We start from the raw sequence: 20,752 nt of genomic DNA, 5'->3' as shown, positions 1-20,752 counted from the left end.
AAGCCGGCTTATGCTAGGAGCTCAATGTTAGTTGCTTGAATGAACTACACTATGAGTAGGAACAAGGTCTTACTCATCCTTGTCACAATAACATGCAGCACAGGCCAATCACTTATGAGTCTCTTGACCACAGACCATCAGATAATGCCAATGTGTATACAGGCAGAGAAATAACCTACCTCAATTAAGTTCTCAGCATTCATTCTCCTCCAGATCTGATGTGGTATTTTTCAGGAGTCAGGCAGTTGGAAACTATGTAGTATCTAGGAGAGGGGTACTGGCACCATATTCTGCAACTCCACTTTTGTCAGAGAACCCTGACTGGTAACCTCTTTAAATGCCCAGAGGCCCATTTCACAGAGCTCAAGTGGAGGGAATGGCCCTATTTGAGTCTTTTGGATGATGATCCAGCCATAGAGGAAATACCTTGTTCACCCAATTCTCTATAATTCCAGAGGGTGCTGTGTTTCTACCTGTTGCATCCTAACTCCTGGTTTATTTCAGACTTCCCTACCGTGAGCTCCTTCTGAGCTGTAAATCACTAGCAACTACTGAGTAGGCGCTCAGTAAAAACTCATGACATACGGGTCATATCTGTCAGTTCGCTGCACAGAGGCCGACTGCATGGCCAGTGATCACATGGAAGGCCTCCTCCCACCAGCTGACTGGATGGGTACTTAGCCTGAAAAGGTGACTTGTGAGGCTTGTCTTAAAAGGATGATCAGGACCAAATGGGTTTCTTTCATGGAATTTTAGAATTAGGACAAAGACACTTGGGTGTTAGAAGATGAAAGTTCACTAGATATGAGAGTTGATGCTGACATCTCGGGTCATGTGCAAATTTAGTTGTAAGCAAAAGAATCCAACCACCAGTGAGGGGATGGACAAAGCAGTAACAGAACCCATGTGGTGGTGGTAGCAGTGGCGAGGGGTGGGGAATGAAGACAGAGGGAGAGAGCAGGCACGTGCTTGGCTGCTGGTGGTTCCCAGGTGCCACAAGGCCTGGCTGTACTGCACTTTAAGTTACCAAAAAATCCTCATATATTACTGAAACTTCAGTTCTGCCTGAGAATGGACACTGACATGAAGGGCTTGGGCTTAACAGGATATGGTAACCAGGGTCCTCCCTCCCAGACCCTTATACTCCCAGAACTCCTCCCAGTTGGTTGGATTATTTTGCTTACAATTAAATTTGCATATGACCCAAGATGTCAGCGTCAGCTGTGCTTTCATCTTCTAACACCCAAATGCCTCTGTCCTAATTCTAACATTCCACGAAAGAAACCCAATCGGTCCAGATTATTATTGTTTCACAAATAAACAGCACCCTTCCCCTCATTCCAAGTTTGGAGGCTGGAGGAGGATGGGGCAAATAATTGACACTGAGATTCTCCACTCTTCTGCCCCCACCTCCTTCCACACACACACTTCTCAACTCCGCATGCAGATCCTGGGTCTCCTTGCCTATATTCAAATACAAACCACTGGAGTTAGAACAGGAAAGGGGGAATAAAACATCAAACTAGCCATATCCTCGGGAACTTAGATTTTTAATAATCTCTCTCTTCTACGGGGTCTCCTCCTTTCTCTTCAGATTTTTTTTCTTTTTTTCTTGTTCCCCACATGATCTTGAGAGAGAGAACCAGAGGGGAAGAAAGGAGGCAGACAAAAGAAATGGGTAGAAAATAGATGGAAAAGATAAAGACAGCAGCAAAATAAAGCTCAAAAGGCAGGCACAGGACAAGAGAGAAAGGGAAAAATGAAAGATTTTGAAGCCTAGGATGGAGGCAACGACTCAAAATTGGCAAAATATTAACTCTGAGAGGTCACATAGCCCAGAGACTGGGTGCTGAAGGTTCAAACAGTTACACGAGTTCACAGGAACTGCCTCCATTGCCGCCCACAAACATCTTCTGTACCCATCGTTTGTGGATGCCCGTCTCTCCCAGTGGAAAGTTTCCTTCCTCCTATTGAAAGAGATCCCTACAGCCTCCATCTGTGTTCCAGACCTTATTTTCCCACTTTGAGCTGCATGTCCCCTCCTTTCTGTACCTTCACTCTTCCACACCTCTTTTTTCAGTTTTGAACATGCTCAATCCTACCTTAAATCATACAAACACTTCCTGGCAGATTGTTGGCTGGCTAAATCAACACCATTCTCAACCCCCCTTTTTTGTGCCTGCCTCCTCTATAGAGGCTGGAAAGGTTAAATACTTCTTTCCACAGCCTTCCTTGTGCTAGGAGGTGGCCATGCAATACAGCTGTGGTCAATGAGCTGTAAGCAGGAGTCTACTGAGTGGCCTCCGGGAAAAACTTTCCTCATCAAAGGCACTGATGTTGCTGGTGCTTCCCTCCTCCTCCCTCCTGCCTTGAATGCAGACACTTTACTTGATGCTATGGCCATCATGATGTAACCATGATGGAAACCCCATTAAAGACACTGAATTGTTTTATCTGTGAACAAGTGACAGCCACCTCCAGATTTGTTGTGAGAAAAGTAAATCTCTACTTTCTTACACCATCATGGACTGGGCTTTCCATTGTTTGCAGCTCACATCTCTTCTGATATGCTCCAAGCCCCAGCCTCCCTCTAGTTGTCTTTCTGAGTCTCTCCCACCTCAGTAAAGCTAAGTTCTTTTTAACACTTAACCACTCTTCAACCAACTCAAACAGAGGTTTTAAGCCATCTGTCTTAAATTGATAGCCCAAGCAAAAGGACATAAGTTCTACTTTTTCTTTTTGAGATGGAGTCTTGCTCTGTTGCCCAGGCTGGAGTGTAGTGGTGTGATCTCAGTTCACTGCAAGCTCCACCTCCCAGGTTTACGCCATTCTCCTGCCTCAGCCTCCCAAGTAGCTGGGACGACAGGTCTATGCCACCATGCCCAGCTAATTTTTTTGCATTTTTAGTAGAGACGGGGTTTCAGCATGTTAGCCAGGATGGTCTTGATCTCCTGGCCTCATGATCTGCCTGCCTTGGCCTCTCAAAGTGCTGGGATTACAGGCGTGAGCCACTGCAATTGGCCGACATAGTTCTATTTTTATCTTACTTTGCCCTCCATAGCATTTTACAGTATTAACTCTTCCTATCCCTGTGTTAAAACTATCTTTTTACCTTTGTGATCCACTTCTGATTTTCTGTTTTCTTTTGCTGCTTTTCCACTTAGCGTCTACTGCTTCTTTTTTTTTACCACCTACCCCATCAGTGACAGTCCTACAAGTATCTCCTTTATCACTTTCTGGTGACTATCAGGACCCTTCCCTCGGATGTCTCACAGACTCATGGAAATGTACCCAAAGTGAAGTCATCATTGCCTCACAAAATTTGGCAACTATAGGTGTTTTTAATTATGGCAACCTTATCTACCAAAGTAAGAACTCCAAGTCATCCTAGACTCTTCCTTCTCATTCAAGCAGCACATTTAGTCAGTTACTAAATTTCCTAAATTCTGCTTTGTGATTGCTTGTATTCTTCCTCTCCTCTCCTATCATACTGACACTTTTTTAGTTTAACCCTTATAAACCAAAGAATATATCTTACTCATTTTGATTTTCTAATCATGTCTAACACATATTTAGGACTTGGTAAATGTATGAAATAAACAAAGCTATCTTAACTACCATAATAACTATAGAGCTATAAAATCTCCCTATATTGTTTTGAGTATGTTTTTGAGTTGCAACGTTATTTTTGTTTTGAGACAAAGTTCTTATTCTGTTGCCTAGGCTGGAGTGCAGAGACAATGTCTCACTATGTTGCCCAGGCTGGTCTTGAGCTCCTGAAATCAAACAATCATCCTGCCTCAGCCTCCCAAAGTGCTAGGATTACAGGCATGAGCCACTTTGTCCAGCCTCAACATTTTGTTAATAGGTCAGATGGCTATGTCTGTCAGTGTTCAGCCCCTCTGTCTTTTCTTTTCCACTTTGATAGCCAGAACATGACACAAAGATTTGTATGTGATTCTTTTGTACTTAGAGGATTATGTTATTTTCTAAATGATCATTTAATGACAGTTTAAGAACTATTAATTGAGAAAACAGCATGCTATTGCATTAAGATCTGCATACTTATTCCATTAATTTATGGAAACCAGACTGTAGTTAGGGGACAAAGTAACAATGCAGGGGAAGATTAGGGGCATGGAAGGGTACTAGGAATTGGTAAAGGTAAATAATTTTGATCAAAAACATCCAAGGAAACCAGACTGTGGAACAAGAGCATCTAGACAGCATAAGATTGTAAAAGAACAAAGATTTCCCAGCATTCATTATATTTATAGGGTTGTAACATTTTAGAGCTAACAGAGATCCTACAAGATTTCTAACTCCAAAATCATTCATTTACCAAATAAAGAACCATAACCTGGTGGAAGTAGGTGACTTGTCCAAGGCAGTGGCAGATTAGGACTACATACCAGGTCTCTGGGCTGTCCAGTTAAACATGCTCACATTTTTCTCTCCAGTGTAAAGTCTCTGATGGCCAAAGGAGAATGTGCAGTATGATATAATAGAACTTATCTTCAGCATGAGTCTTCATTGTTTATATTAGCTACTTAAACCTTCTGATATAAACTAAGTTATACCTTCTGAATCAAGATTTCTCTACTTTTAGATGACTTCTCTGCAGTGGTATTATCTGATATACTTCAACTGGAAAATTCCCACAATCATCACGTTTATTAGGTTTCTACATTGTATGTCTTATATGATTATTACTGAAGAGTTAAACATGATGTAGGGGCCAGTGGAAACATTCCTCATGTATGAGTTCTTTGATGTCGAGTCAGGTTTGTACTCCGGCTGAAGGCTTTTCCGCATTCATTACACTGATAGGGTTTCTCTCCTGTATGAGTTCTCTGATGCACTGTAAGGGATGAATTCTTAATGAAGGCCTTTCCACACTGATCACATTCATAGGGTTTCTCACCAGTATGAATTCTTTGATGTTCAATAAGGTAAGCACTCTGGCTGAATGCCTTTCCACATTCATTGCACTCATAAGGTTTCTCTCCAGTGTGAATAACCTGATGCACAGTAAGGGATGATCGTCCAGTGAAATGTTTTCCACATACCACACACTCATAAGGTTTCTCTCCAGTGTGAATTCTCCGATGTTGAGTTAGAGATGAATTCTTACTGAAAGCTTTTCCACACTGATTACATTCAAAAGGTTTTACTCCAGAATGAAGCCTCTGATGTTCTATAAGATACGTACTTTGGCTAAAGGATTTCCCGCATTTGTTACATTTGTAGGGTTTTTCTCCAGTGTGATTTCGCTGATGTAGGGTAAGAGTTGAGCTCTTACTAAAGGCTTTTCCACACTGACTACACTCATAGGGTTTTTCTCCAGTATGGCTTCTCTGATGGACAATAAGATGCATACTTTGACTGAAGGCTTTTCCACATTCATTACATTCATAGGGTTTTTCTCCTGTATGAGTTCTCTGATGGACTGTCAAATTCATGCTTTGGGTAAAAGCTTTCCCACATTCATTACATTTGTAGGGTTTCTCTCCAGTATGAATCCTTTCATGTTGAATAAGAGATGAATTCTTATGGAAGGTTTTGCCACACTCTTTACACTGATAAGGTTTCTCTCCAGTGTGTGTTCGTTGATGGACAGTAAGATTCATGCTCTGACTAAAGGCTTTGCCACATTCATTACATTTATAGGGTTTCTCTCCAGTATGAATTCTTTGATGTACATTAAGGGAGGAGCATTCAATGAAGTGTTTCCCACATACATTACACTTAAAGGGTTTCTCCCCAGTATGAGTCCTCTGGTGCTTAAGAAGGGATGAGCTCTGGCTGAAGGTTTTGCTGCACTGATTACATTCATAGATCTTCTTTCCTACAAACATTCTTTGAGTTTTAACTAACTCAGAATTTTGCGTGGCATCTTCTCCATGTGAATTACAGTTATGGGGCCTTTTTACCATAGGAATGCTTTGTTGTGTACCAAGGATTGAATCCTGACTGGAATATCTTTCAAATTCATTACCTCCACATACTCTCCTCTCGGTGAAGGTTTCCTTAGGGGTAACTGTCACTTGGCTCAGATGACTATCCTGTTGTCCCTCTAACCAGTTATTAGGTTCCCAGGTTTCCCCTACAGTAGAATGCCAGACACCTTCCCTTTCCATTAGTACCCCATGGCATAAATCTTCAGTAATATTGGGCTTCAGAGTTGGCGCTTTGGTTTCAAGTCTTGTCTCCCAGTCTGAAAAAAAAAAAAATTTCAAACGCACATCGGTTTCTGTGCTGGGAGACTGGAAACTGCATAGGTGGGAATGAGAGAATTAAACTAGCTCTCAAACTAAAATAACTGTTGAGCACGTTTGAGAGCTTTCAAAGACACACCTAAAATTAGGTAGAGAAATAGGGAGAGAGAGAAAGAACACCGAACTGGTCCAAAGATAACAGGGGAACTGAAAGCAGGGGATGGCAGATATACTGGGTAAGCAGAGAAAAGAGTGAGCCCTTTCAGGAGGGAGGCACAGTGAAGGCACTGGCCACTGAAGTAGGTGCTACATAAAGAAGATGGAATGAAAGAAACAGATGCAGAAGAGCTGGGCTTGGGAAAGGCAGATCAGGAGACCCTGCACACTGTACCTGGTATTCCTAGCAGCAGTTTCTTTCCTCCTACAAGGTCACCTAGGAATCCTACACCAAATTAATCTTCCTAAAATGTCACAGTGTGACACAGTGTAAAGATTGCTGACCCAAAGTCAGACAAACTTGGATTCAAACCCTGGCTCTTAACACCATCTTAACTAGTTACTTGTCTCACTGGGTCTGAGGGTCACAGATATAAAATGAGGATTAAGAAATATGGTCAAGGCTGGGCGTGGTGGCTCACGGCTGTAATCTCAGCACTTTGAGAGGCCAAGGCAGGCGGATCACTTGAGGTCAGGAGTTCAAGACCAGCCTGGCCAAAATGATGAAACTCCATCTCTACCAAAAATACAAAAATTAGCCAGGCGTGGTGGTGACTCTGTCACCCAGGCTGGAGTGCGGTGGTACTACCTCAGCTCACTGCAGCCTCCACCTCCTGGGTTCAAGCAACCCTCCCATCTCAGCCTCATAAGTAGCTAAGACTACAGGCATCTGCCACCATGCCCAGCTAATTTTTGTATTTTTAGTAGACATGGGATTCCACCATTTTGGCCAGGCTGGTCTTGAACTCTGTCTCAAAAAAAAAAAAAAGGAAAAAGAAAGAAAGAAATATGATACAGGAAGTAAATAAAATATGATAGGAAGTAAATAACAATCTATGTGGTATAGTTTGGATGTGTGTCCCCACCCACATTTCATACTGAAATGTAATCCCCGGTGTTGGAGGCGGGGCCTTATGGGAGGTGATTGGATCATGGGAGTGGTTTCTTATGAAAGGTTCAGCACCATCCCCCTTGGTACTGTCCTCTCTATCATGAATGAGTTCTTGTGAGATCTGGTTATTTACAAGAGTCTAGCACCTCCCTCCTCACTCTTGCTCTTGCTTTTGCCATTTGATGTGCCTGCTTCCCCTCACCTACTGCCATGATTGTAAGCCTCCTGAGGCCTCCCCAAAAGCAGATGCCGACACTATGCTTCTTGTACAGGAACTGTGAGCCAATTAAGCCTTTTTTCTTATAAATTACCCAGTCTGAGGTATTTCTTCATAACAATGTGAGAATTGACTAATACAGAAAGTTGGTACTGGGAAGTGGAGAATTTCTATAAAGATACCTGAAAATGTGGAGGTGACTTTGGAATAACTGGGTAACAGACAAAGGTTGGAAGGGTTTGGAAGACCCAGAAGAAGACAGGAAGATAAGGGAGAGTTTGGAACATCTTAGAAACTGATTAAATGGTTGTGACCAAAATGCTGATAGTGATATGGACAGCGAAGTCTTGGTTAAGGTCTCAGATGGAAATGAGGAACTTCCTGGGAATTGGAGGAAAGGTCACTTTTGCTGTGCCTTAGCAAAGAACTCGGCTGCACTGTGCCCCTGCCCTAGGGATCTGTGGAACTTTGAACTTGAGAGTGGTGATTTAGGGTATCTGGTGGACGAAATTTCTAAGCAGCAAAGCATACAAGAGGTGGGTTGGCTGCTAACAATCTATGCTCAGATGTGAGAACAAAGAAATGACTTAAAACTGGAACTGATATTTAAAAGGGAATAAGTGGAAAATTTGCAGCCTAGCCATGTGGTAGAAAAGAAAAGCCCATTTTCAGGGAAGGAATTCAAGCAGGCCGCAGAAATTTACATGAGTAAAAAGGACCCCAGCACTAATAAGCCAAGACAATGGGGAAAAGACCTCAAAGGCATTTCAGAGAACTTCACAGCAGCCCCTCCCACCAGAGGCCTAGGATGACTGAATGGTTTCCTGGGCCAGGCCCAGGGCCCAGTGTCCAGCACAGCCTTGGGACACTGCTCCCTGCATCCCAGCCACTCCAGATCCACCCATGGCTGAAAGGGGCCAGGTTACAGCTCAGGCTGCTGCTTCAGAGGGTGCAAGCTGTAAGCCTTGGCAGCTTTGACATGGTATTAAAGCCTGCAGGTATACACAGTTCAACAGTTAAGGCTTGGGAACCTCTATCTAGATTTCAGAGGATGTATAGAAAAGCCTAGGTGTCCAGGTAGAAGCCTGCTGCAGGGGCAGAGGCCACACAGAGAACCGATACTAGGGCAATGCAGAGGAGAAATGTTGCATTGGAGCCCCCATGTAGAATCCCCACTGGGGCACTGCCTAGTAGACCTGTGAGAAGAGGACTACACACTTACAAGTGTGTAGCACCTCCCCCTGCCACTCTCTCTTGCTCCTGATTTTATCATTTGATGTGCCTGCTCCCCTTTGCCCTCCACTATGATTATAATAAGCCTCCTGAGGCTTCCCTAGAAGCAGATACTGGCACTAATGCTTCCTATACAGCCTGTAGAACCATAAGCCAATTAAACTTTTCTTATAAATTACCCAGTCTCAGCTGGGCGTGGTGGCTCATGGCTATAATCCCAGCACTTTGGGAGGCTGAGGTGGGTAGATCACCTGAGGTCAGGAGTTCAAGACCAGCCTGGCCAACATAGCAAACCTCCATCTCTACTAAAAAAAAAAATACAAAAAAAAAAAAAAATTAGCCGGGTGTGATGGTGTGCACCTGTAATCCCAGCTACTGAGGAGGCTGAGGCAGGAAAATCACTTGAACCCAGGAGGTGGAGGTTGCACCGAGCCAAAATTGCGCCATCGCACTCCAGCCTGGGTGACAAGAGCGAAACTACATCTCTAAATAAATAAATAAATAAATAACCTAGTCTCAGGTGTTTCTTTATAGCAATGTGAGGACAGACTAATACAGTATGTAAACTACCCTTTGGGAATATACTCCTCTGGAACATAAAGTACCAGGACATACGTGAAACTTAAAGGGAGGATGACACAATCTAGAGGTTTCTTCCCCTTAAACTTTAAGCAGGCTGTAACTTATTCACAGAGGTAAGACAGTCCTAAAGGATCCTACTACTTCCTAAATATCCATTCCTTAGAGATGAGAACTGGTGGTAGGGACAGGCAAGGGCATCTGCTGAACTGTTTGAGAGGAGGCTGGAAAAGGACCTTGTAGCTACTCAGACTAACATTTTCTTAGATCCTATTTCTTATCCCAGACAAAATAAGGGGTAGAGGGCTGGAACTGCAACCTGAGAATCAGCTTTTTGACTGCTGATCAAAGTCAACAGAGAGAGATCAACACTGAACAAACAAACCAAAGGCCTATGGGCACAAGCTTTCCTGTGAAGCAAGAAATATGCATTAACCAGGCCTCTTTCTTCCAACCTGATCTGCTTACGTGAAAAGAGAGAAAAAGTGGAAAGTCAAGCAGGCTCCACCTCCAAAACATATACCACCAAGTGACCCCAAACAGAGGACCTGTCAAACTCAGTATGAAAATACCAGCAGGTGGCCGGGCACGGTGGCTAACGCCTGGAATCCCAGCACTTTGGGAGGCTGAGGTGGGCAGATCACAAGGTCAGGAGATCGAGACCATCCTGGCTAACAGAGTGAAACCCCATCTCTACTAAAAATACAAAAAATTAGCCAGGCGTGGTGGCACACGCCTATAGTCCCAGCTACTAGGAGGTTGAGGCAGGAGAATGGTGTGAACCTGGGAGGCGGAGCTTGCAGTGAGTCGAGATGGTGCCACTGCACTCTAGCCAGGGTGACAGAGCAAGATCCTGTCTCAAAATATAAAAATAAAAATAAAAGCTAAAAAAATAGAAACTACCTACTGGGAGAAAATATTTGCAACATATGACCCACAAAAAACTAGAATGGAGACTTGCAAAATAACACTTATGAAACACCAAGCCCACTAGAAAAATGGGCAAAAGACTTGAATAAGCACTTAAGAAAAGGAAACCTGAATGGTCTGCAAACGTAACCAAAGATGCCCAATCTCAACAGTAACCAAGGGAAAGCCGATTAAAGCTGCAACAAGATACCATTACCACATCCGCCCAAGTAACAAAACCTAAAAATTCAAACTGACAGCTTCAGATTTTGGAAAGATGCAGTAATGGGAACTTCCACATACTCCTGGTGGAAATGCAATCTGATTCAAGCATTTGAAAAATAGTTTAGTACAACCTAGAGCGAGCACATTGGCTGATTTAGCAAGTCTACTACTAGGTACATATACTTAGGTAACTCTACCTTGCAACAGTATGAGAATTCATGATTCTTCACATAGCATTGTGTACAACGGCAAAAATTGGAAACAACACAAATGCCTGTCATCAAAAAATACATAACAAGATTGTCAGGTGTTTATACAATGGAATAACTGACAACAGCGAACATTAATAAACTAAAGCTACACATATCAATATGAATGAATAAGCAAAGGCACATAATATATATATATATATGTATATGTGTGTGTGTATCTATATAAGATTCAATTTAAAGTTTTAAAACAGACCAAAACCAAATATATTGTTTAGAGATTCAATGATAAATGGCAATACTATAAGGAGAGGAGAGGAAGCATCACAAAAGTCAGAATAATGGTTATATTTTGGATAGAGAGAGGTAAAAGGATGTGAATGAGGAGATGCACACCAAGCATTTCCATGGCACTAGCAATGTTCTGTTTCTTCACCTGGGCTCTGGTAACTGGATATCTGCTTTATTATTATTACTATTTGTTATTATTGTTGTTGTTATTATTATTATTATTTTGAGATGGAGTTTCGCTCTTGTCACCCAGGCTGGAGTGCAATGGCTCTATCTTGGCTCACTGCAACCTCCGCCTCCTGGGTTCAGTGATTCTCCTGCCTCTGCCTCCCAAGTAGTTGGGACTACAGGGACTACAGGCATGCACCACCATGCCTAATTTTGTCTTTTTAGTAGAGACGGGGTTTCACCATGTTGGCCAGGCTGATCTTGAACTCCTGACCTCAGGTGATCTGCCCACCTTGGCCTCCCAAAGTGCTGAGATTACAGGTGCGAGCCCCTGTGCCTGGCCTGCTTTCTTTTTTCTTCATTTGTCTTTATTGTTATTAACTAAAAAGAGAAGCAGAGAAACAGAAGGGTACAGTGGTTACGATAACACTAAGATGAAACTTTGGACTTTTGAGTTAATGAACTCAAAATGAACTCTGGAGCTCCACCACTATTAGCTGTGTGACTTTGGGCAGGTTTTTTTTTTTTTTTTTAAGACAGAGTCTTGCTCTGTTGCCCAGACTGGAGTGCAGTTGCATGATCTTGGCTCACCGCAAGCTCTGCTTCCCGGGTTCACGCCCTTCTCCTGCCTCAGCCTCCCAAGTAGCTGGGACTATAGGCACCCACCACCATGCCGGCTAATTTTTTGTATTTTTAGTAGAGACAGGGTTTCACCATGTTAGCCAAGATGGTCTTGAGCTCCTGACCTCGTGATCTGCCCACCTTGGCCTCCCAAAGTGCTGGGATTACAGGCGCGAGCCACCACACCTTGGGCAGGTTTCTTAACCTCTCTGTGCTCTACTGTCCAAATCTGTTAAATGGTACCTATCTTATAGTGCTGATATAAGAACAAAAGTTAGTTAATATTTATAAAGGGCTTAGAAGAGTATGTAGGTTTTTGTTGAACAGTACAGACTTTACACATTCTTCTGTGTATTTCAAAATCAAATTAGAAAAGAGCAAAGTATTTGCTATTCTGGAAAATATTAATCATTTTAAGTTCAAACATATTTACATATTTTTGTACTGCAGAAAACTTAATAGTAAGATTCAGTATACCTTCATGAAATTTAGACTTAAAAGTTCTGAGGAGTTGATGCTTATAAAAAAAAAAAAAGGTTAACTACAAATTTTTTAAAAAGTGGCAGAAGAGATTTTCTCAGGAACACAGGATGCCGAAAGACAATGGGGCCATGCCTGCAAGAACCGAGGGCAGACTGATGTGACTCAAGAACTCCACATGGTCAGCACTCCATACATGTGCAGAGAAATGCAAAACACAGGCTGGGTGCGGTGGCTCAAGGCCTTAATCCCAGCACTTGGAGAGCCGAGACGGGCGGATCACTGAGGTCAGGAGATCGAGACCATCCTGGCTAACACCCGGTGAAACCCCGTCTCTACTTAAAAAATACAGGAAAAACTAGCCGGGCGAGGTTGGTGGGCGGCTGCTACGCTCCCAAGGCCTACTCAGCGAGGCTGCCAGGGCCAGGGAGAAATCGGTGTAAACCCGGGGCGGAGGCAGAGCTTGCCAGGTGGAGCTGAGGATCCGGCCACTGCCCCTCCAGCCTGGCCACACAGGCCGGAGACTCCGGGTCTCAAAAAAAAAAAAAAAATGCAAAACACAGTCTTAAATATGAAAGATTCAGTAATAACGGTACTCCTAAACCATTTTTGCTATTATTTAGATATTCAATTTGAACAAAAAATAAACATGAATGAGGAAGTTAGTTTGAGTATATAAAAACTGGCAGTGAAATGCTGAATCCACTTCAAGGATGAACCTTGAAGACATTATGCTAAGTGAAATAAGCCAGTCACAAAAAGACAAATATTGCATGATTCCACTTATGTGAGGTATCCAGAGTAGTCAAATTCATAGAGGAGGAAAGCAGAGGTTACCAGGGGCTGGAGGAAGTGGGGAATGGGATGCTACTGCTTAAAGGGTCTAGAGTTTTCATTAGGAATGATGAAAAAGTTCTGGAGACGGATGGTGGTGCTGGTTCCACAACAATGTGAATGTATTTAAATGCCTCCAAAAAATTATACACTAAAAATGGCTAAAATGGCAAATTTTAAGTTACGTATGTGGTACACACAAACACAAAACATTACAATAAAAAAAAAAAGACACCTAAAGAATTACATTTCAACTATTTGGGAAATCCTTATGTCTGAAAATTAAGCAGTGAATTTGTAAATTCTGACACGTCAAAGAAGAAATCACAATGGAATGAGATACTATTTTATGTGTTATAGCTAAAGCAATGCTTAGAGGAAATTATATAGCTTTAAATGTTTTTACAGTAGATAAGAATGGCCCATAATCTGTGACCTTTGTTTCCACCTTAAGAAGTTAGACAAAGAAGATCAAATTAAAACCAAAGTGGCGGATCCTCTTCCTGATAAGGTGGAGTAGGCCTGTTCCACCATGTCTCTTTCACTGATAAACCTGAACAGAAAGCATGAAGCAATTATTTGAGGGCCCTGAAAAGTCAACAGTAGCAGGTGAACTGGGGAGGAAGACCAAAATCCAAAGTACCACTGAACCAGTGGTGAGCTTACCTTTTTTTCCTCAGCTGTCTTCTGTATTAAACGTATACAGCAATCTGAAAACAGGCACTGAGGCAGGAAAAGGCAGAGGAGGTTCTCCAGGAAAAGCTCTAGGGTTGGTTCATGGAGCAGGAAAAGGACTTCTAATGTTTAGAGAGAGCAGGGGGAATTGCCTATTTTCTTCCCTTTCTTCGTTCTGTTGCACCCCAGCACCTAAGCAATCCTCTGGTGGCTGCTGCAACAGTAGTGCCACTGCGAGCTGACAGGAGCCCAAAACCATGAGGAGGGGGTCCTTCGTCCCCAAACACGGGAGCTGTGGTCCCAAGAAGGGTAGTGAGAAGCCCCACTTCACCTTCTCTTTCTTTGTCCTCCTGCCGCTTGGCTCTGCATAAGGACAGTCACTGGAAGTCACAGCAAAGTGGGGCAACTACAGGCCCCTGCATTGTAGCCAGAAGAGTAAAAAGGAGAGCCACAGGGAACCTGAAACTACTGCGGACATAGACAGGGAAGAATTTGGGAAAATCACCCTGGAAGTTATTTAAGAACTCCTGGGCTCACCTGTGAGATACGTATGCATGAATCTGACCCCCTAAGCAGCATACATGGAGTTTGAGAATAAGAGGGTCTGCTGCTTAAATTCCATATTGGCCACAGAGTGACACACATGTGAGCAAGATTCAAGCAACAATGTGAAGTCTCTGACAACTAAACTGACATAGAAACCACAACCCACAGAAAGCTGTTTGGACTTGGTAGTCTGAGCTCAACCAGGTTGACTGCCTGCTAAAACAGAAATATCAACATTTTCTTTTGGATTTCAAGAAGTCATAGAGTTTTATAACATTACATTCTAAATGCCCATGATGCCTTTTGAAGTCACTGAGAATTAAAGACCCAGGAACATTTCAACTTACATGGGAAAAGATAACCAACAGACATCAAGTGAGATGATACCATGATCTTACAAGGACTTGAAAGCAGCTGCCTTACTTGTTCCAACAAGTAGAGTGAACACACTCTAAAGAAATGGAAATAAAATCTCAGCAAAGAAAATGAGCATATAAAAAAGAACTAAGTGGAAATTCTGGAAGTGAAAAATATACAGTTTTGTTTTTTTGTTTTTTTTGAAACGAAGTCTCACTCTGTTGCCCAAGCTGCTGGAGTGCATTGGTGCGATCTCAGCTCACAGCAACCTCCACCTCCCGGGTTCAAGCGATTCTCCTGCCTCAGCCTCCCGAGTAGCTGGGACTACAGGTGTGCACCACCATGCCCAGCTAATTTTTGTATTTTTAGTAAAGACGGGGTTTCACTATGTTGGTCAGGCTGGTCTTGATATCCCAACCTCGTGACCCACCAGCCTCAGACTCCCAAAGTGCTGGGATTACAGGCTTGAGCCACTGCGCCCAGCCCTACAGTATTTTTAATATATAAATATTTATTTATTGATATGGAAAATAGAAATCTTGCTAAATAGGTTCAACAGCAGAAAGGTGAAAACAGGAAAGAATTAACTTGAAGACAGATTAAAAGAAATTATTCAATCTAAACAACCCAGAAAAGATCGAGAAAAAATAAAGATGAAGAACACCTCAGGGATGTATGGGGCAACAACAAAAGATCTAATATTTGTCTCACTGGAGTCCCACAGAAGGAGAAAATGTTTGGTACTGAAAATGTATTTGAAGAAATCATGGCTAAAAACATATTTGACAAAAGACTTCAACCTATAGGTACAGGGTCAACCCAAAGACATCCATGCCCAGATGCATCAAAATCATTTCTTTTTTTTTTTTTTTGAGATAAGAGTCCACTCTGTTGCCCAGGCTGAAGTGCAGTGGTACAACCTTGGCTCACCACAACCTTCACCTCCTGGGTTCAAGTGATTCCCGTGCTTCAGCCTCCTAAGTAGCTGGGACTACAGGTATACACTATCACACCCAAGTAGTTTTGTATTTTTCACAGAGAAAGGGTTTCGCCGTGTTTTGCCCAGGCTGGTCTCAAACTCCTGGCCTCAAGTGATCCGCCTGCCTTCACCTCCCAAAGTGCTGAGATTACAGGCGTGAACCACCATGCCCAGCCATAAATAAATTCTAAAAATGGAAGTACAAAACAATCTTGAAAGCAACCAAGGAAAATTGATACACTACTTGGTGGTGGGGCAAAAATATGAAAAGCTGAGTTTCTCATCAGAAACCATGGATGCCAGAAGGAAGTGGACTAATTATTTCAAAGTACTGAAAGAAAATAACCACAAACCTAGAGTTCTATATTAGCAAAAATCTTTCAGGAATGAAGGTGAAATAGAGACATTCTCATATGGAAGAAAACTAAGAGAATTTGTCACCAGCAGACCCACCCTGTAGAGTCATTGTAATATCAGAGCCAGAACTCTTAATGTTTTTAAACAATGCTGGTTGCTTAGACATCAAGAGTATAACTAGGACGAAGAAGGATTTATCCAGGAAATAAAGAATGGTTCACTGTTCAGAATCTATTACTATCATATTAATAGGTCATAGGTCACATGATCAACCTGACAGATGCTTCAGAGGTATTCAATTGGTATCCTTCATCCATTCCTGATTCAAAAACAAAAAATTTGCATTGCACCAAGAATAAAAATAAAACCCTAGAAGAATTCTCTTCTTCTAGGAACCAAGGAACCAAGGAAAAGGTACTTACTATTACTACTACTATTTAATGTTATTCCAAAAGTGTGACCAATATGGCAACTGAGATGGAGGAAAATTTTAATTTTTCCCAAATTATATAACTGTCTGCCTACAAAATGAAAATCATTAGGGTGGCTTTACTCAGAAGTGATGGAGTGTTGTGGGCTTGGTTAGGGTGGCTTTACTCAGAAGTGATGGAATATTGTGGGCTTGGAACCTGAGCATTATAGTCAGAAACTGTAGCTCCTCCAGGATTAAACAATGTTTCAGATCCTTGACATGTTACTATCTCATTGATAAAGCACATAGCATTATGCTTGGATGTAATAAGGATCCAGTGATTATTAGCTATTATTATTAATTATTATTATATTTTATTAATTTTTACATTAAGCAACATACAGTTCTCTCTGCCTTTCCTTTTTGCCTAAACAAGACTTTTGAGTAATAATACTGGAAATACTCAATACTCCCTTAATGGCTTGGAATGTTTTTTCTGCCTTCCCTCATTAACTTATAGGATTTATATAACTTTGATACTCATCAAGACACGAACAAGCGTCTCCAGGCCAAGGTGTCTGGTCTGTCACAGACCCCTCGGTACATATGGCTGGCACAAGCCATAGCAGAGGCTGGGAGCTTGCACAGTATTGGTGTGTGGGATGGGACTGGGCAGCAAGCAGTCCCATGCTTCCTGAAAAGGGCAAGGTGATTTATTTCTTTTCTCCTTTTATATTTCTTCCATCCTCTGGGTAACAGTTAAGCTACTCCTAACACCCAACTAGACTATTTCTATACCCATCTGTCTGGATTTTCTATTTAAACTCTTGCTACCCTACAATGCATTCTCTCCATATAGCAGTCAAACTGATTTTTTGAACATGATAAATCATTCATTCAATAAATACTTATCAAGCCAGGTACTGTTCTAGGTGCTCAGGATATAGCAATAAACAGAAAAAATGTCTGCCCTTATGAAACATATTTTAGCAAGAGAAAAGAAGACAATAAGAAAATCCTTAGTATTTTAAGTGGTATACCTTACAGAAAAACAATAAAAGCATTTAAATGGATATAGGGAACATGATGGGTGAGAGGAAAGGTCTGCAATTTAAGGAAAGGCCTCACTGAAAAGGTGACATTTAGACCAAGACTTCGGGGACTAAGAGAGGAAGTCATAGGACTGTCTAAGGGAGAGCTTCCCAGACAGGGTAACAGCCAGTGCTAAGGCCCTGGGGCAGCAGTGGGCCTGTCTTATTTAAGGAAGAATGACCTTTTTGAATACTTCTACACTCATTATAGTATTTTAGATCAGTTTTCCTAGTAATGGAAGCAAAGATATATATATGTATTAAACATCAGTGAGGCTCATGTGAGCATGCAGGTAGAGATTCTAACTATATAAATTCTCTGTGTGTGTTTCTATACATATATACACATATATTTACATGGACACACATACATATATACAGAGGTAGTTACCCAGTACATCTCTGAAATGTTGCCCAGGCTGGAGTGCAGGGGTGTGATCTCGGCTTACCGCAACCTCCGCCTCCCGGGTTCAAGTGATTCTTGTGCCTCAGCCTCCCAAGTAGCCGGAATTATAGATGCGTGCTACCATGCCTGGCAAATTTTTGTGTTTTTAGTAGAGACGGGGTTTCACCATGTTAGCCAGACAGGTCTCGAACTCTTGACCTCAAGAGATCTGCCCGCCTCAGCCTCCCAAAGTGCTGGGATTACAGGTATGAGCCACCACATCTGGCTGAATTTTTTTTTTGAGACGGAGTCTCACTCTGTCACCAGGCTAGAGTGCAATGGCACGATCTGGGCTCACTGCAACCTCCACCTCCTGGGTTCAAGCAATACTCCTGCCTCAGCCTCCCGAGTAGCTGGAACTACAGGTGCACAACACCATGCCTGGCTAATTTTTTGTATTTCAGTAAAGGTGGGGTTTCACCATGTTGGTCAGGATGGTCTTGATCTTCTGACCTCATGATTCACCCATCTGGGCCTCCCAAAGTGCTGAAATTACAGGCGTGAGCCACCACACCTGCCCACATTTTTCAAAATCATGTGTGAAACACAGACAGCAAGCTCCCATGTTTAGGGATGGTTAGGGTGGCTTCCTGGAGAGCTAAAAAGATTCTAGAATCCCCAACTGTATTTTTACACATAATCTTTGATAGTAGGTTTCTAATACTTTATGCATGTTCTTAATTTTTGTTTCATTCATAACCGAACATCATTACATGATTTAAATCTAATTACCACTAATGAGAGGCTAAAAGTCACTGCTTTCCACATTACTAATAATTTCTATCTTTTCTCAACATTAGCTAGTTTACAATGATAATACTGGCACCAGGGACAGCACTTCTGGATTTGCAGTTTCTATTCATCTTTTGTAAAACAGGAGCAAAAATCTAACAGAGCTTTCAACTGTAAAAAACTTTAGTACAGAGAGAAAAAATTATGCTGAAAAGAAAATTAGGCCAGGATACAGAAGTTTCTAGTTTTACTAAATATAGTAGGAAATAAGAATTCACAGCAGGGCAAGGGAAGAAAGCAAGAATTACCATTAAACTCAAAGTAAAAAACCAACAAAACAACAGATATGTGTTCAAATTCTGACATGCTATTTCACCTTTCAGAGCCAATTTCTTCCACCATAAGAGGAGTAACAGTACTTACCCATAGACGTTTTCTGTCAAGTGAGTGAGACGCTAGCTGCGGAAGAGCTGGGCACAGCAATCAGTCAATACTTTCTCCTCTTGACTTGACAGTATGAGAGGACTAAATGGCAGATTAATCTGGCAGCAATATCCAAGAAAATCTGGAAAGAACAAGATCTGGAGTTTGCAAATCATTGCATTCTACAGGCTCCTTTCCATTCAACTTTTGCCTCTCTTTAGTTTCTCCCACTGCGGTGGACACCTCTCTGCTCTTTTAGATACACTCAAGTCTTTTCCTTGTTAAACCACAGGCTTCTTCTGAGTTCTTATTCTTTCTTCCTTTTCCTTTGAAGCTGACCTTGTTGAAATGACAGTCTGTACTTAAAAGTCTTCACTTGCTTGCTTCTCCTTCACTTTTCTGCCCACAGCATATTTCTCTCAGCACTAAATGGGCTCTTCTCTGGGTCCCAGGCCACTCCCTCATCACCAAGTCCAACAGGCATTTTCATTCCCTACTTGGCACTGGCATACTCTACCTTGGCTCTCCTCTTTCCCTTTGACCCTGTTCTCTCCTCCTCCTTGGACCCCTCACCTTTGCCAGAGCACCCTTAGGCCCCCTCAATATGTTATTTTACTGAGGGTTCCATCTTTGCTGTTTTGCCCTGCCCACTCATTCACTCATCCCAATAATTATCCAATCTGTATTGATATGAATTTCACAAATTCAAATTTATATTTTCACGAGATTTATGAAAATTCTACTTGATGTCATTCAATATTCACTCAACAAATATTTAACTACTTAGATTTATGAAAATTCTACTTAATGTCGTTCAATATTCACTCAACCAATATTTAACTACTTAGTCCGGCAGGCAATGTCGTAGGCAGGGAATATAAAGAAATTGTTCAATATAATTGAAAATATAAAGAAATTGTTCAATAACAATTCGGTGAACCTACATATTAGTGGGTATTGCTCTGTTACCCAGGCTGGAGTGCGGTGGCACGATCTCGGCTTAACGCAACCTCCACCTCCTGGATTCAAGTGATTCTTGTGCCTCAGCCTCCTGAGTAACTCAGCTGGGATTACAGGTGCAAGCCACCATGCCCGGCTAAAAAGGCAGACATTCAAAATGATGAGTAAAATACAGTGTGACATGCAATAAAAAAAAAAATGGGCCAGGTGCGGTGTGGCTCACGCTGTTGTGGGAAGTCAGGGATCCCGAACAGAGGGACCTGCAGAAGCCGTGATAGAAGAATATAAATTGTGATGATTTCATGGACATTTATTTATTAGTTCCCCAAATTAATACTTTTATCATTCCTTATGCCTGTCTTTACTGCAATCTCTAAACATAAATTGTGTGAAGATTTCATGGACATTTATCACTTCCCCAGTCAATACTCTTATCATTTCCTATGCCTGTCTTTATTTTAATCTCTTAATCCCGTCATCTTTGTAAGCCGAGGATGTATGTCACCTCAGGACCCTGTGATGATTGCATTAATTGCACAAATTGTTCGTGAAGCATGTGTGTTTAAACAATATGAAATCTGGGCACCTTGAAAAAAGAACAGGATAACAGCCATGTTCAAGGAACAAGAAAGATAACCATTAGGTCTGACTGCCTGCAAGCCGGGCAGGACAGAGTCATGTTT

At 42.0% G+C, this 20,752-nt stretch overlaps 2 protein-coding genes across 8 annotated transcripts in view; both read right to left on the bottom strand.

Annotated features, from left to right (window-relative positions):
- ZNF454 (zinc finger protein 454) overlaps positions 1 to 19,192 on the bottom strand; it is a 47,446-nt gene extending 28,254 nt beyond the window's left edge. For all 6 annotated transcript variants that reach the window (XM_017888019.1, XM_017888001.1, XM_017887984.1 and 3 more), the window contains exon 1: positions 19,110 to 19,192. The gene's annotated coding sequence lies outside the window, so the exon portion shown is untranslated. The remainder of the gene's footprint in view (positions 1 to 19,109) is intronic.
- Positions 4,252 to 19,194, bottom strand: ZFP2 (ZFP2 zinc finger protein). 2 transcript variants are annotated; one of them, XM_017888039.1, is made up of 2 exons: positions 19,110 to 19,194; positions 4,252 to 6,217 (listed from the first exon to the last, which is right to left on the bottom strand). In XM_017888039.1, exons 1-2 carry the CDS (start codon positions 19,111 to 19,113, stop codon positions 4,755 to 4,757), a joined length of 1,467 nt encoding a protein of 488 aa, XP_017743528.1. In that variant the 5' UTR covers positions 19,114 to 19,194; the 3' UTR covers positions 4,252 to 4,754. The 2 variants fall into 2 exon arrangements, with proteins under 2 accessions (XP_017743528.1, XP_017743535.1); XM_017888046.1 differs by lacking the exon at positions 19,110 to 19,194 and adding an exon at positions 17,901 to 17,930.
- Between the last annotated feature and the right edge of the window lie 1,558 nt (positions 19,195 to 20,752).

The sequence above is a fragment of the Rhinopithecus bieti genome, unplaced genomic scaffold (genome assembly GCF_001698545.2).
Source record: "Rhinopithecus bieti isolate Rb0 unplaced genomic scaffold, ASM169854v2 scaffold_1557, whole genome shotgun sequence".
In the NCBI taxonomy this organism is placed as follows: Eukaryota; Metazoa; Chordata; class Mammalia; order Primates; family Cercopithecidae; genus Rhinopithecus; species Rhinopithecus bieti.
This window is presented reverse-complemented; position numbering and strand designations above follow the sequence as displayed.